The sequence below is a fragment of the Patagioenas fasciata genome, chromosome 11, assembly GCF_037038585.1.
Source record: "Patagioenas fasciata isolate bPatFas1 chromosome 11, bPatFas1.hap1, whole genome shotgun sequence".
Classification (NCBI taxonomy): domain Eukaryota; kingdom Metazoa; phylum Chordata; class Aves; order Columbiformes; family Columbidae; genus Patagioenas; species Patagioenas fasciata.
This window is the reverse complement of record NC_092530.1, coordinates 25,640,411-25,657,480: the sequence shown is the minus strand read 5'-3', so window position 1 is coordinate 25,657,480 and position 17,070 is coordinate 25,640,411. Positions and strand designations below refer to the sequence as shown.

Genomic DNA, 17,070 nt, shown 5'->3' with positions numbered 1-17,070 from the left:
TGAGAATGGCACGGTAAGATTTATTTTGAGCCTGTAAAACAAAAAGCCTGAGGATCACATCCTCAGCTAGCGTAAGTCGTCTTACAGTAATTGCTAGTTCATTGATTTAGTTGTCCTAAAGAATTAAATGTCTGGCTTCTCTGAAGGAGAAATTATAGTCCAAACATGCCAGTTGCAAAGGAAATGAAGGTACTGTTCTGTCAACACTCTTCCACAAGAGTGGGAAGCATCCACATCCAAAAAATGCTTTGTATGTTAAGAGCTTTATGCTTTTCTTATTTCCATGATTTAAAAGGGTATTTAGGGTGAGTTAAATCCTGGAATTAGAGATTTTTGTAAGCCATTAGGTCTTAGATTTCCAAAATAACTTGTCTGAATTTCATGTTGTTTCCCTGTGATTTAAGTGTATGTTGCCTTCAAGATTAATCTCTTTAAAAATTAAATAAAAATGTTTGTTTTCTGGCTAAAAAGAAGGTTTTAAAAATCCTTCACAGCTGAAAGAACCTTTTATAACTGCTGTCATGCCTGTATGTGGCATTGTTTCGAACTTAATCACAAAGGCTCAAACATTTTGCATTTGCGTCTTTTCAAGTTTGCAGGAAATAAAATGTTCTTTCTCAGGGAAATACGCTGCCTCTGTTAAGAGCAAATATTATATTCCAGCATCTGTGCATGAAGTAGAATTTTGTTCTTGCATATTTGAGTTTCCAGCTCAATTAGCTGCAACGTGTGGTAGCGTAGGAGTCAGGATCTGGACTATGCCCGGTGTTGCAGGTGTCAGAAGCCATCGTGACTGCTCATGTGCATCAGGAGATGGAATCTCTGTCCTTGGAGATATTCAGAAGCCGTCTGGGCATTGTCCTGGGGACTCTGGCTGAGCTGAGGAGTGGACAGTAAGGGGGACGGTGTTCTTGGAAGAAACAGGGACACCATGCTATGTGACTTCTGCAGACATTCCAGAATCTGCAGAAAAAGTAAAAATAAAAATCCCCTCCAGTGAACACAGTGGCTGCACCATAAATTCTTAAATTGTAAGACAAGAAAAAAAGCAACGTTGGTAAATGTCAACATGATTAGAAACAGTCTCTTCTCCTTGCCTTTGAGAGTTAAGATATGCGTCCTTAGGTGTTCCACTAACTTCAGTTTGACTGTTAGACCCTGACTGAACAAAATAAATAATGTGATTGATAGTGCGAGGGTGGGGTTGAAGTTGACTCACGATTTTCTCTTGGAAGCGATCTGTGTGTTGAGTTCTAGTACAGAGGTTACTGGAGGCACGAATGAGCCAGAATGATTTCAGTGTCCCTGGTGGGCTTTGGAATTCCAACTGGCTGAGATGGTTTTCCTGGTACATCATAAAGGAATTAAAGCTGGCAGTAAAGGAGCAGTGCTGGAGCTGGAGCGGTTCTCCAGCACTTAGAGGTTGAACACTGTGCTCTAGCTGGAATTTGATGTCTACTCAAGTTCATGACTGAGTTATCAACACCTCTCAAACTTCTCTTTCTGGGAGACCAGCAGCCTGTTTCCATAGTAGAAGACCTTGGGAGCTTTCTGTCTTCTCAAGTGATGGAAGGCTTGAAGTTCTTACAGCAATTCCTGAATGTTTGTAGACAATGTCCATCTTTAAAGGGAATTTTGTGGTGCTTCGAACACATTGCAATAGGAACTGGAGGTCTGGATCCCTTCTGTTTTACCCAGAATGTAACTTCAAGTCCATAACCGCAAATGGAAGAGCTTGTTGTCTCTGGAAGAGCGTTGTGAGGCTGGTGCTGTGGGTGTTCCTGTGCCTGGTAGTGGTCACTGCAAAAGATGAGTGGGAGCTTATTGGGATTGCCAGGATTTCTAAATGGGTAAATCAGGAGAGTAATTTCTCAGTGGTGGCACTGACTCAGCTGTTGGCCATCACTGACCTTTGTTTGATTCCTGCTAACTTGATTTTCTGAATAAACTGTTCTACAGAGTCTGTTTTTCCTTTTATATTTATATGATCCTCTTCCTGAAGATGAGGAATCCCATGTGATCCTTAATGCAAGGCCATCCAGTCTGATGCACACCCTGGTCTTTGTAGTAACTTTATTTGAAATGATGAAGATGCAGATCTGCTAGCAGTGACTTTGCTGATAAAATGATTCTGGGTCTTCTGTTGGGTTTCTCTGCTTTCTGACAGTTGAGTAACGTAAGTCTCAGGCTGGCATCAGGCCACTCTGTAACACAGGAATTCGTCTGAAATGAAGTAGTGAATTCACATCAGTATGTCTAGATCACAAAAAATAAATAAGCTCAATAAATACAATGAAAGTGCTGTTTAAAGAAACAGCATGATATAAATAAGAAACAAAGTTTCTCATTGCATCTTTCCAAACAAGAGATCTCTTAAGTGTCTTCTGTGCACTGTTATCCCAGGCATTGAATTTTTCTTTGCTTTAAGCAAATAGCTGGGGGAGAACCCCTCAAGGTGCTGTCTGAAAAAGATGATGAGTCTGGGAGAAGAGGGTAACAGATGTTTATCTTCAATAAAGTGTCTGAGATAGATGCCACCATTAGCAGATACTGGAATCCAGACTGAAGCCAAACCCTGCTGGAAAAGTGATGGAAAAAGGAGGAAAGTGTTGCTAAAGAGGTTTGTGTTCTTTAAAGTTGTGGTTTAGACTTATGCTTTTTCACTTTTAAAGTCTGTGTATTGCCATTGGACAAGGAACAAATATCTCTTTTCAAGTAAAACAAAGCACTCCAGCTTAATCTGAATTTTGACTCCAGATAAATGTTGTAGATGACCTGACTTTCTTCCTTTGCTGAAATCTACCTAATACTGTTCTGTAAACAGCATATTCCGTTCCTCATTAAAGGCAGTGATGAAGAATTCAGTCTGTATCAGTTACCAGCCCCCTGAGACACAGCATAAGGTCAGACTGGACAAGCCTAGAAAGGTCATGGCCACTGAGCCAAAATGATGCTTATTTATTAGGCAAAGCAAAGAGCTGCTCCCAAGCCAGGGATGGACGGTCAGGCTCACAGACCTGGGAACCGTTTATTCCATGGAATGTTTCAGTGTTGTGAAAAATTGTGCGTGATGTTTTCCGACCTCCTTTTCTTATTGTTTTTATTTCCCTTCTTGGGAAACCAGTTCAAGAACTTGATTGAAAAACATGTTTTGAGGAAGCAATAAAAAACCATAGCTAAACGTTGGGTGGCCTTTAAGTCTAATGAACCGTGAGCGGACTTATGGCCCATGTCTGACCTGAGCCATGCTGGTGTGTGCCTGGACGTGATCTCGGAAGTCGCCCATAATTCACTGCCTGAGCTTGACCGTCCTTTTGTTACTTGTATTTGATGCAGAGACATTTCCATTGCTTTGGTAGGTTGCTCCTTGCAGAAGCAGAGTTAGGCTGGCTTATACCACCTGCTTCTTAAAAGAACTGTACGTTCTGTTTTTCTTGAGAATAGTCTCAATTTCTTCCTTTCCACTGGATAAAAGGCCAGTTGTCTGAGATCCCTGATGGGGGGCAGCCTTTTGGGATCAGTTACACCTTGCTCAGTAGCATCCCAAATAACTGGTTACCGCACACATGCAGACTGCAGAGCTCGTGTGCAATGAGTCTGGCTTGTCTGGAGCCCTTCCCAATGTGCTGGGTATCCCCTCACCGTCATACGCATTCTCATCTCAAATAGTGATTTTGAACTCATTTGCGATGGATTTTTATGAAACACTAAGAAACAGACTTGCAATGTCCTTATTCCTGCTGTTGGGCAGCTCAGCCAACAAAAGCTCTCTTGACGTCTGCGCTCACAGTAGCAAGTGTTGAATATTGTCCAGCCTCAAGATATCTACTATATCTATCTGTTCTTCATGGAGCATCACCATCACAAAATCAGAGTGAATTCTTGTAAAAGTGTTTTACAAGAAAACTTCAGGTTAGTGGCCTGAAAATAGTGTCTTTTTTGGTGGGAAACAATTTTTTCAAGAAATCAATATATATATATATTTTTAGACAATTAAAATGATGCTTTGATTAAATAATTCTCCCCAAATTATGTCACACTTGTAGTAGCTTTGGAATAGCAGAGGATGAAATTCCATAGAGGTTGGAGTCACTAACGAGTGAGATATGGAGGAAAGAAGATATCCCAGAAAAGGTGGTAACATGAACCAGCCAAAAGTGGTTTCAGGCTGCTCGGCATCTGTGTTCACTAAATCAACAATAACTGGAGGTTTTAACTTCAGGTCACCAGTTAATACTTTAAAAAATGTCAGATAAAAAAATCTCTGAAATAGTTATATTCTATCTTTCAATCTGTGCTATTTTGGATGCATTTCATGTAACTATCTGGGCCTGCTTTTGTGTTGTGTATTACTGGCTTTATTTTGTGACAAAAAATGAAAAAAGGTGGCTTTTCTCTCTCAAAAAAAAATCTGAATGTGCTGCAGTTCTGTAGAATGTTGGTCTAAAGCATTGCAAACTAGGATAGTGCAGCAAGAGGTGGTATGATATACGTCTGATATACATCTAAGAGGGTCCTGGGAGAACAGAAGGTCCTTCAGCGTAGTTTGGGCCATTTCTGGGATAAAGTGGCACAGGACTTGAAGGGCTTCAGTGAGCACTTTGTTGTTGAGGTTCAGGAGAAGGTTGGCCCTGTGGCACATCAGTTTTACCCTTTCCAGCGGCCGTCGGTGTTCTGGAGGAGAGCAGCTCCAGCTCCAAGGGGCAGGTGGAATCCAGAGACAGCCCAGATACGCACCGTGGCGCCAAATGTTTGGTTGTTTTCTTTTCTTGCAAAACATTGATTCAGGTCCTCCCCAAATACTCATGTCCTGTAGGCAGGGCAAGGCTGAACCCCATGGCCTTCGCTGAGGATTAGTCAACACTAGCCCTAAAATGAAAATGGGAAAAAAGAACGCTATAAAAATGTCTGTGATGCATTTGGTTTTGTAACAGGATTTATTGGAGAGGGAGCGGGGGGGAAGAAGGATTTCTCAATCCCCAAATAACTGAGTTTTCTTTTACACAAGGCTGGAGCCAACTGGCATACTCCCCCCCTTGTCACGGTTGGGTCTCTTTTTTTAAGCAGTATTGGGCATTATCTTGCTCTCAGGTACTGATGTTGCTGGACAATGGGCACAAAGTTTACAGAGTAATTACCCTGAGCTCAGGGTGTACAGACCGGGGGGGCTAAATCTTCCTTTTGCTGGTTTACATGACGTAACAGCGCTGACGATAAAGTCACTGCCTGATCTCTGCAAGGGCTGTTTCAGTCAGGGTCATATCTGACCCCAGTTTCCTTTTGATGGAATTTCTCTGGGGGGTTACACCTATACCACAGGGCATGGTTATAACTTAAGACTTCTCTTTTTTCACTCCATAGACAGAGTTTTTTTCAGGCATAACATGGTTGCAAAAGTCTTTTTGCAAGCACTGAAGTACTTAGCACAGTTGAACTCAGTTACTTGTCTTTTTTTGGGCCAAGTGCAATTGCCTTGGCAAACAGCCTGATCTGGAGAGGGCTTCTAGAAACATGCCAGCACAGCTGGGCTTTATTATAGGATAGACAATCTCCTCTCCCTCTTCAGCTATGCAAGCTCAAAACAGGTGCTGTCTTTGCTACTTTCCTTTAGATGAGGTTGGTTCATAGTCAGCTGTAGCCAAAGCTGAATTTTTCGCATCCGTATTCAGAAAGAACTGTCTTTCCCCTTTTTTTCCCTGCACTGTCCTCATTCTCTACAGGAGTTGACTCAGTGTGATGTAAGGACAAGAGAAGAGGTGAAAACGGAAAGACTTCTCAGTTCTGACATAATTCAAACTGCTTTAAAAAATGTAAGGGAATGAGGTACTGAGCTCAAGTAGATCAGTCTGATAGAATCAAGGGAAGTGCCTGTCCCACAGGTCTTGCGTGCAAGAAAAGGTAGATTCTTTTTTATGTTAGGGCTGGGATCTTTAAAGGGTGCTGAAGAACGTAAGGTCTAAATGCTACTGAGTCCTTTGAAAATCTGACTTGTGAACATAATTATTACTTCTTCTCCTCTTCCCTTTCCCTGAATCTCTGTTTTTCTATCTGAGCCACAGACCCTAATCCATGAAAAAATAATCTCTCCCTTTTCTCAGACAACAGAGCTCTCTCATGTTTTACAGTGCAGGTTCAGTTAATATCTGTGAAGACACAGAGCAAATTAATTAATGCTTTGAATGTCTTCCTCCCTATTTATAACCAATATTGCATATTTTTAGTTCATGGATATTGGAAATACTTATGCCAAGAGATGCATCCTCAGAGTTAAGAACTTCTTCCTTTAGCTAAATTATTCTAAGATTCAAAGTAGCCACAGCAACCTGGAGTTAATGTGTATAGTTAATCAGTTACCTCCTGTACTTTCTGTGGTGCTCCTGGTCTCAAATAAAACCCATATATATATATATAGTTTATTTATCTATTTTTAAAGGAATCATAACAGAGCAACATAGAAACCATTTCATAGCTCCAGTGAAATGGGTGTCTGTTGTCTACCATGGTTCCCATTGTAGGTTCCTAAGGGAGATGTGTTGTAGCAAAGAAGAGCTGCCATCTTTCTTATTTCTGCTACAGTCCAAACATTTTTATATCTCGGTAAGAGTCCCCACTGTAGTTTATCAGATCTAAGCAGATGACTGTTAGTGTGCTAGGTATAGAAGGTATTATAAAAATGTATTGTGTGACACACACTAATATGTTCTAGCTTGATTCCCTTTCAGCATATGGTGGGACAGATCTTGTGACTAAGAAATGAGCAATAGATTTGATATAGTTGGACCTTCACAAGACTTTGGCAATACCTGGTATACCTCTCCAAAGTATGAAAATTTGGATTAATTCAGACTTCCATAATGGGGATACATAGCTGATGAAACCACTGGCTTGGAGCACTCTCAAGCTGGTGTTGCATCGATGGAGTCCTACAGAAATCTCCCTTGGTCTGGTACTCCTCAGTATTTCATTACTACTTGGATTAGGGGCTAAAAAGGCACACATGGGAATGCCGTAGGACACAGACTGGGACAGGAGTGCAAGCCAGTTGACAGGATTGAGAATTCGAACTTATCTTGATGTCTTGGGAAAACTGTGTGGAATAAATAGGATGGAATTCAGCGTCATTTCATCAGTGCAACTAAGCGGAGTGCTTTGGTATTCAGTGGCTTCATGGCTCAGTTAGGGGGAAAGAACGACAAGGCAGCAAGTCCGTAAAGCCTCTCTTGGAGCAGAGCATCTGGGTTTGGGACCACCCTTCACCAGTGATACAAACATGAAGAACCAGTTATTCAGACTAGGGAAGAGAGGCTTGTTAGAGGTTTGTAGATCATATGAGGGGTTGCTGTGGAAAGGAAAGGAACGGTAGCTGGCTGTTCTCTCCATTCACAGAGGTGCTGGGCTTGTGGAGCAGCTCAGCAGTGCACCACTTGCTGACCACTGGAGGAGACTTGTGGACTTGCCCTCCTGGGCTGTGCTAAATGCAAGATAGAGAAGCGTCAGTCACAAGTAGGTCAGGAACAACCAAGCTGGACAATAGGCAAGTGTTGGGTGTGATTAACCTGTCAAGGTCTCTCCCACTGTCATTTCCTGTGATCCCACACTGAGTTTATCATCTCCAGCCTGCTCAGTGTTCTCCCCATGTGCTCATTAACCAGTTCATTTACTTGCTCTGTTACAAAGAGATGAACCAATTAAAATCAGAAAAAAGGGTTTGTGAGCCCCTTCATTTCTCACAGCATCAGTGACTGAGTAACGCTAAATGTCAGACGTCTCAAGACTATGCGGTGCAGCAAAGACAGGAGGTGACACAAGTACACAAGTAGACTTCCATCATGCAAATGGAAGTCTGGTATGAAAATAAGAGCATTGGTTTTCAGCAGAACCATGAGCCCCTGCAAGCTCTTACCTCACGTTCAGACTCTGCGCAGCCTAATTATATTTCTGCAGATGGTGTTTATTTTACTATGCACATACGTAAGGGGAGAACTGGGAAGAGCTCTGCATCTTGGATGGTGGAATGCTCCCTGTGGGCCTGAATAGCACAACAGCTGCTTTTATTAGTGGCATTGTATCAGAAATCGTGTGGCTATTGTAAGTTAGTGATGTATAATAAGACCCAGTAAGCTCCTTTAAACTTTTTATTCAAAATACGAACGTACTTCTCTTTAAAGCACAGACAATCCAGGCTGATCCTGAGAAAAGGGATTAGGGTTAAACCACTATGTTTGCAAAGGAAGTACTTCTAGTGGAACTCAGAACCCAAGTGCTTAGGTTGCAAGGGAGAGAAGGCATCAGGTCTCCTGAAATGCCTGGGCCACATCTCATGTAAGTCTCTCTTCCTTGTAATTCCTCTGATGGTAGTTGGCTTGATCCTCAACTATCCAAAATTAGCACTGTTGGGACCGCTATTGGAAAAGTTATTTTCTTTTTTTTTTTTTTTTACATGCCTGGGGCAACTGAAAATGCTTAAAGATCCTCACAAGGGCTGCAGAATAACCTATTTAAATAGCACATTTCTAGCTGTGTTGTGGGAATTGTGGCTTAGATAGCTAATTCCATCTCAGAAGTATTCCTTTGGATTTGCTGTGCCACACAAATGGTGAAAAGCAAAAAGCCCAGAAGAGAGCAAACAGCTGAAATGAGCTGTAGGTTACACCTGAGTATTATTGTGCTTCTCATCGGAGCCACACAGTGACAGTCATTATAGAAGCCCTCATAATGGCTGTAATTAACGACAAGAGAAACGGAGCTAATGTCATTTTCTTGCCCTGTTCTTTAGCGTCAGAAATCTGAGGCTTCTCGGCAGTTTAATAAAAAAGGGTTTATCAGGCAGGATCCTGAAGAATGTAGTGGCTGTGGTGGAAACGGGGGTGCTGTTTCTGAGTCCTGCCCTCCCCTGTTTGCTTTGGCCCCGGTGCTCAGCAGATGCTGATCGCATCCGTATGTTTGGCAGCTGACGCACGCAGCTCTGGTTTTTCTCTGAGGACTGTGTGAGGTGCGAGACACACTTGGATTAAAAAATGAGGGTTTAATGCGGTTATTTTTAGCAAAACGAACCAAATAAGAAAATATATTTGTAATATACGGTAGTGCTTAATTTCTTTCAAAACCAAAAGTATTGGCTTTTTCTAGTGACAACAATTTGGACAATTTTAACCTTGAAGACTCAATTTATCCCTTGCTTATTACACTAAGAAAATAACATTTTGAAAGGAAAAACAAACTAGAAATTATTACTGCCAGAGATGAGTGGAAATGGGATATGAAACTTGAGTCTACCCAAGCTGGGTCTGGAATGTTTGCCACCACCATGCGGTGAATTCCACACAGTCAACTGATTTCAGTTACCATTCCCTATCAGAGCATCGAGGCAGATGGAATGAATCTGTCTGCGATGCAGACGAGTATCTTGTATATGGTCGGTTTTCCTCGTAGGCACCGTTTTGTTATTCAGAATTTTATTAAGGTCTGTTAATAAGCTTTGAAATTTCCTCTAAGTGAAGACACATGTGAGAAATACTGACAGAAGAACGGTGTCATGTAATGATCAGTCACTTGCTTCCCCAGAGGCAGTTAAAATTTCTGCCAATTGTTATTTAATGGGAAAAGTCTCATGCCGAAAATACCATTTTCTTAAAGGAAGCAGCAGCAGCTCCTTGCGTTCCATACGGTGAGCTGACTGCAGGCTGCCATCTGCTAACCAGCCCAGGAAAACAGGCTTTCAGCTCAGCACTGAAGTGGGTCTTCTCTCTGAAAATAAGTTCAGCTGGCACTCATTTGTCACAGTCCCTTCAAAGAGAAGGCTGAGAGGTTTTGACGTGCCCATGGTGTGTAGCCAGGCTTTGATTGCAATCTTGGCGTTTTGGGATCATCATCTTGAATTATCAAAGGGCAGTGAGAATCCATGAGGTGAGGAGCGCAGCTCCTTGTTCTGCTGCTGGTAACAAATTGGAAAGACTGCAGTAAATTTGGAGTCTCCTGCCATTTTGAGGTGAGAGGGAGTTACTTATTCTGCATTTCTAATGCCTGGATATAAGATCATTTCCTTCCCACAATGTTGAAATTTAGGGTTGTTCTTACACTGCGAAAGAGCAGAATTTCTTACCACTGCTCTTCCATCCTCTCAACTAGTCAGGAAAAGCAGTGATTCACACAAGAGTGTCATGAGCAATCCCTGGGATGAAACAAGTAGGTTCCATATAAATTATGGGACAGTCCGATGACCTGTTTTCTGAATTGTTGCTTGGGAGGTTCTCTCTGAGACTGTGAGGCCACATACGTACGGATTTCCTGGTAACAAACACAATACTGCTGGAAAATGTACCCCTATGGCTTTCCCATGGTCAGTGATACTCAGAGATGATTCTTTTAGTGCCTTGATCTGCGGGCTACAAAGGCACAGCAAGGGGCAAGCTGGTGAGGAGTGGGGAGACATCCCAGCAAGAGCCAACTGTGCTTCGGTGAGAGTCTGCGTGTAAATAGAGATGGAGCCAGGAAAGCAATGGGAGAGGAGGAACAAGCGGTCCTAATAAGACCCAGATAAACGAGAAAGACGAGACGCAGTGAATGAAAGGCATATTTCACAGCTGCACACCCCGCCTGCTTTGGTGCTGGACGCAGGGCTCGTTGCAGTGCCTCGTGCTGTTGGTGGAGGAGGGTTCTCAGTGTGTCAGCCAAGGGAGTGGCAATGAAGTAAGAGGAGCTTGGAGTTTTGGGGTCAGTAGCATCATTTCCTGCTGCTTTTCTTGATTTTTTTTTTTAATTGGTCAAAGCCTTTCCCTGTATTGCTTCCTCCTAATGCTTTCAGGTATTTTCAGTTCATTAACTGCCCTAATGCCAAGTGAGTCTTCCAAATGTTGAATTCATTCCAGTCCTCAAAGGTGACCTTCAGCTGAGGGCAGAACTAGGAACTCTGGCAAAAAAAAATGGGCAAATCCTGGTGTTTAGATAAGGCAACAAAATTGACTTGTAAGAACTTAATCCTGTATACCCTGACTTTCAAATAGACTGAAGCCAAAGGGCTTTTGAACTGCTTGATACAAAAACTCCACGCTTCAATGGGAATGCGATGCAGAACACGTGTGGAGGGGACTAGGTGGAAGGGTGGTGTGATCCTTTCTGGAGTGGAGTCTCCAGTAATCTCTTGTTTTGCTTTGTTAGGACCTCTGTGAAGACCCCCACCTGTTTGTGAACGGAATCAGCTCCCATGACTTACACCAAGGCATTCTGGGGAACTGCTGGTTCGTGGCTGCGTGTTCCTGCTTGGCTCTGAGGAAGACCCTCTGGCAGAAGGTGGGTGATCAGTGTGCTTGGTGCATGAAATAAAGGCTGTCAACCAATGTGTTTCCCTCTAGGACTAATGTGCCTCTGATAAATGGTGGATTTGGGTGGATTCAAATCTTCCCTTTCCTTAGAAGTTCTATTTCATGTTATGAGACCTCCCCACTCCACAGTCCCACTGAGCACCGAAAGAGGGGATACAACAAAGCCAGAGTACAATGGGCTGTTTGCCTTTCTCTGCAGATCGGTATGAATTTTACTTTCCTAAAAGACTCTTTGAAGTGGGACTATATTTGACTTTGTACCAAATTCACCCTCTTTCTTTTGTCGCTTCATCTGTTTAAGGCCAGCTGCTCATGAAGCTGAACACCAGCACAGTGCATGCTGCAGGTCAGTCTGCCCTCTGAATAAACCTTAACATAGTACATTTGGTGAACTTTCCCTTGCATGGTTTCTCAGGTGATTCCAGATTTTAATGAACAAGAATGGGACCCTAAAAACCCAGAGAAATATGCAGGGATTTTCCGTTTCCGTTTCTGGTGCCTTGGAGAATGGACAGAGGTGGTTGTTGATGACCTGCTGCCAACAATGGACGGGATGTTGATCTACTGCCATTCCAATGTGAAAAACGAATTCTGGAGCGCATTATTGGAGAAGGCTTATGCAAAGTATGAGCTAGTTCATTGTCCTTTTAGTCCTCAGTGGTGTCCCTTCTGTCCCTCTGGTTTTGTCTTTTGATTCTGTCATACTTGCTATGGGGTTTAGGTTTGCTGCTAGTAGAGAACCTAAGATTGAAAACTCCTCGTTTAATCTGCATGGAGGAGGTGAATCATAAAATGCAATGCACTCTACGTCAGCAGCCTTAAGGATCATTACACTCCTTTCCTGGAAACCCAGGAAAGATTTATCTGCAATCTGCCATGTTGTTTTCATTCTGTTATGTTTTTCCCTTGGTGAGACACAAATGTATTACCTACATCCAAGCCAAAGCAGAGCATTTCTAACAGCTGCTTCTTGACTGAGAATGTTCCATGTTACCCCCAGGCTGGCGGGATCTTACGAAGCCCTGGATGGAGGCAGCGCTGCGGATGCAATCGTGGATTTCACGGGAGCAGTGGCGGAATCTATTGATTTGGTACAGGGCAAATATGGTGAGACCATTTCTGAGCAGATGAAGCTGTTTGAAGACTTGCTGAAAGTGCATAAAAGAGGCGGGTTGATCAGCTGTTTCATTACGGTATGTATAGAGAGCTGGATTTTAAGAGTTAATTTCAATGAAAAAAATCTGGAAAAAAATTACTATTATTAGTATAAGTATATTGAGTATGTCCTTCATGTGCTTTGGAAAAGCTTTGTACAGAAAAAGCTAGCAAGTTGGCAGTGCTGTCAGCCAAGTACAACTCCATGAGCCACTAAATACAGCCACAAAACCGCAAAGCCATTTGTGCTGCCGCTTTACTGTGGAACTGAAATGCTGTTTTTTCTGAATGGTCACAGTTGGGTATTGACCCAGGGTTAATCCACCTAGAATGCCCTAATTTCCAGGCCAAATGACGGTTCAATTTCTTTATTTCTTAGGGAAATCTGTTTACAGAAAACAGAGCTGGCACTGAGCTGCTCTTGACGTTGGTTGTGGTGGTGCAGAGGTCTGGTCAGCACCAGAGCTGAGCTGAAAGGCTCACCTGGCTTGGTTATTCAGGTAGCACTGTTTGTTGGTAAGACACCCCGTTGGAATTAACCAGCAAAACTTACCTTCTGTGAAGTCTGCCATGTCAGGCCATGACTGGGTAGCGCTGAAATTCTCACCTTGTCTGAAGCCGTTACCACATGTGGAGGGCTAACAAACTGCCGTGACACCTGAATATTTCCTAAAAGTTTGCTTTGAAATGATTTTTAAAGTGCAGTCTGCAGGAAGGGGATCATTCTCTAGAAGATGCAGGACCGGCGTCTTGGTGAACTCGAGTATCTTATTCTTGTGCACTTTTCTTCCAATTGAGGACTTTAGCTAAGGCTGATCTTATGTGGACTTAGTTAAGCCACTTAAACACTTTGCTTTAGCTTTCCTGTCTGTGAAACAAAGATCATATTACTCTAGCATTTAACTATTTCATACCTGTAGTGTAAGTGCTAAATCCATAGTAGACTGGTGGACCTCCGAGTGTTGGTTCATTCAGAAATTCTTGCAAGTGTCATGGTAGTTGTGGAGCTGTCTAGAACAACAGAAAATCAGCCATGTCTGGAGATGCCTGAGAACGTTACCTGTTTATCTGGCCATGTGCTGCTCTGCACCAGTGCCATGGTACCAAAGAGGAACACGTGGTACCTGCTGGGAGATGAATTTGAACCTGAGAACTCAGGTGGGATAGAACAGGAGTCCTGAATTATCCCTCCCAGCAACATCAGGCAACAGCTCAGAGACAAATTCTTGTAGGTCTTTGGTGTTTGTTTTGCCTTTTTCATAAGGTCTGAATTTTTGCTTTGAAAGCATTCCCTCTGGTTTGCTCAGGCCAGACATCCCAGTGTGAATTGTTGTTGTAGACATTGTTTCTGGGACAAGAGGTTGCTCCCAAACACTAAGGCAGTTCAGTTTTTTAATGTGGATCTGGTGAGGAGATAGGCTAAGTACAGGGAGTTGTATTTTAAAAAGCAATTGATTAGGCAATTGCGATGCTTTCACTCCTTCCTGACATTACATTTCTACCTGTCAAACATAGATGTTTCTAAACATTGATTACACAGGGCCTATTCCTACTGATTTGGCTTGACTTGTTTGTGTTTCTTACTTTTTGATAGATGTATTATACACACAATGAAGCTTGCTAGGTATAGTGTTTAATATTCAAGTAGCTTCATTGCTGACTTACAAACATGTCATCATTTTCCTTGGATTACAAAATAGCCTTGAGCTTCACCATTTAGAAATATGAACAGACCGTAGATGCTTGAATATCTCATTTAAATAAAGAAATATCTCCAGAATGAGGTGGGAAAGGCAGTGCAGCAGCAAGAAAAGCCTGGGGGACAATAAAGGCAGTAGGAGAGGTTACAGACTCGCGTGCTGCAAAGGACTCTTGTTCGCTTTTAGTTGTGAAAAATGCAAGTGGAAGTGTTACACTGGAGAAAGCCCAAACTCACTGGGAATGTCACCCAGTCTGGATGTAACACTTGAGCTGATTCTTTACGCCCCGTTGTTGGTGAAAGGCAAAGAGACCTTGGCAAGAGTCTCACAGTTGCCAGACCATCTGTCAGTTCCAATTTGGTATACATTTCTCTTTTCCTTTTACATTTTTTTTCCTGATTTCTTATCTTTGGGGACTGAATGCTGTTGTACTAGTGCAGACCTACCTTAGGAGAAGGACCCTGTCTGTTTAGACCAGGGAAATTTTGAAATGTGTAAAAATATCTGAGAAAGTGCTATGTGCATTTCATAACTGTAGTAAGTCCATCTCTCTCCACCAGAGCAAAGGTTTGCTTGATCATTGAGCTCTTAATTAGGTTATTACAAGCTTACACTCAGGGAACTGCACTGAGTCAAATCTTCTTTCCTTGCTGTCCAAGGGAATGAATGTCTCAGGGTCATAGCCCAATATAGGTGAGACTTGATCCGGCTTGATGCAAAGGTGCCCGTGCTGGCTCCAGTGGGGGTGTGATGAATCCAAACATGAACATTTGAATGGTTTCTGGCTCAGAAGAAGGGTTATAGCACCGGTACAACTTTACTTTTTCCACTGTCCTGCCTGGTGTGTGTTGCTCAAATGTACTGCTTTGTCAAGGGCCATTCAAAGCAACTCCAGCAGCTTCAGATGATACTGCTTTTCTGGTTTTAGCTGTACTCAGGAGATTTTGATTTGCCAGCATTAAATGAAATTGTGGTCTTTTTCAGAGCTTGACATTCTTTTATCCTTAGATCAGCATTTGATCGGGACTGTGTCATCCAACAGAACAGTCTATTGCCTGATCACTGCTGGAAACTAGGCTTTTATGTGAAGTCTATGAGGAGCAAACCCAGCTCTTTAGAAAGCCTGCAGATCTGTCAGTTGCCCCATGCAAGGTGTGCTGGGTCGTGAGTGAGGTACAGGACAGGTTTGGAGATGTTCAAACCCGCCTGGACACATCCCTGTGCGATCTGCTCTGGTGAACCTGCTTTAGCAGATGGATTGGACTGAATGATCTCCAGAGGTCCCTTCCAACCCCAACCAGTCTGTGACAAATAGCTAGAATGTTTTCCTGCCCGTGCCCTCTATTTTTACCCACTGCCAGTAGTTTTCTCCTGGGTGTAAAATTTACCCCAGCGCAGAAACACGCATTTGACTCACTAAATCCTTAGGCCCTACAGTGTATAGTTGAAGACATCACCAGACAGTGCTGTGTCTGAGCACAGTCATCAATATCCAAAAAAGCCATTTGGTAAAGATGACAGGATTTTGGGAGGGCTGATACAGGCTGTCCATCAGTCCAGTCTTAACTCTCTGAGGCCAGCAGCAGACAAGTGGCTGTAGCAGACAGTATTCTCCTGTGCTCCTGTCTCTAGGACTTGTCTGGCACTATCATGCAGAAGACCAGACTAGTCAGCTACTGGCTTTGATCCCCAGTACTGTTTTTTTCTTGCATGGTCACATCATTTGGGAAGGGAATGTGAAAGAAAACAAACCTTCTGCATCCTGCCCCTTAAATGTGGAGCTGCTAGATGCCCTCAGTGATGCGAGTTCCATTATTTTTGTTGTCGTTCTTGGTGCTAAAGGCTTCCTCTGGCAGTACCAGTGAAGCGGAGACGAAGATGGGTCTTGTCATCGATCATGCCTACTCAGTGACTGCGATTCGGAAGCTGCGCCTTGGAGAAAGCCTCATATTCTCTTTCAATGCGGAAAAGCTGTTCATGATCAGACTGAGGAATCCCTGGGGGAAAAAAGAGTGGAACGGCGCCTGGAGCGACAAGTAAGTGCTGCAAATCCAGTGTCAAAGGAATTAAGCTGTGGTTAGGGCCACTGGACATTAAATGCATGGTTAAACACTGCAAGACATGACGTTGGTCTGCAATACTCAGTGAGAGCTGAACTGTTGTGCCATCTCCTCCCAAGTGTAGCATTCTCTGAGCAAACACATCCTGGAGAAGCCAGGAGGTCATGGCCTCCTGGACATTAGTTTACTGTATATATCATTATTCTGGCACACTGGAGCCTGAGTAGAAAAACAACTTATGATTAAAGTGAGGACTCAGGAACATGAGGTTTGTTCCCAGTTTCACCACTGAGTTTGTCTGTGACTCAGTTTCTCGTATGTAATTGCTAGCTGCTGGGGATGGCACAAGTGTTTTATGCTTAGATAATTTAAGTGACTGGTGAAAGATGCTGTAAAATTGCCACATTTGTGATTTCTTGAATTATTTTCTAATTAATTTTAATGTGGGCCATGAGCTTAGCAGGCACCCTGACAGAGACAGAAATGATGGCTGGAGGGGATGTATTCCATCACTGGCAATTTACACGTGAAAAACATTTAGCGAGGATTTTACAGTTCAACACTGTGCTTCCTAGCCACTGTTAGTGTTTAATAATGGAATATTCTTAACAACAGCATATTAAGTGCTTGTCTTCCATACTTTAGCTAGCAAAAATCTATGACTTTCAAAGAGTTTGGTGCAGGTGAAATGCAAAGAACATGCAGAAGAGCCACTGTGTCTGGATTAAGCATCAAACTGCTTGCATTTCTGATCCTGTGCTCCCCTGCAGTTGGTGTAAAGAGGCCGGTGCCTCCAGGGTACAACGCAGAGCACTAAGTTGTACACAAAGCAGG

The 17,070-nt window shown here is 42.9% G+C and overlaps 1 protein-coding gene across 5 annotated transcripts in view; it reads left to right on the top strand.

Annotated features, from left to right (window-relative positions):
- CAPN6 (calpain 6) overlaps positions 1-17,070 on the top strand; it is a 61,813-nt gene that overhangs the window by 23,307 nt on the left and 21,436 nt on the right. For all 5 annotated transcript variants that reach the window (XM_071813599.1, XM_065846329.2, XM_071813598.1 and 2 more), the window contains exons 4-7: positions 11,158-11,289; positions 11,737-11,945; positions 12,322-12,514; positions 16,019-16,212. In XM_071813599.1, the coding sequence (XP_071669700.1) occupies positions 11,158-11,289; positions 11,737-11,945; positions 12,322-12,514; positions 16,019-16,212 (728 nt within the window). The remainder of the gene's footprint in view (positions 1-11,157; positions 11,290-11,736; positions 11,946-12,321; positions 12,515-16,018; positions 16,213-17,070) is intronic.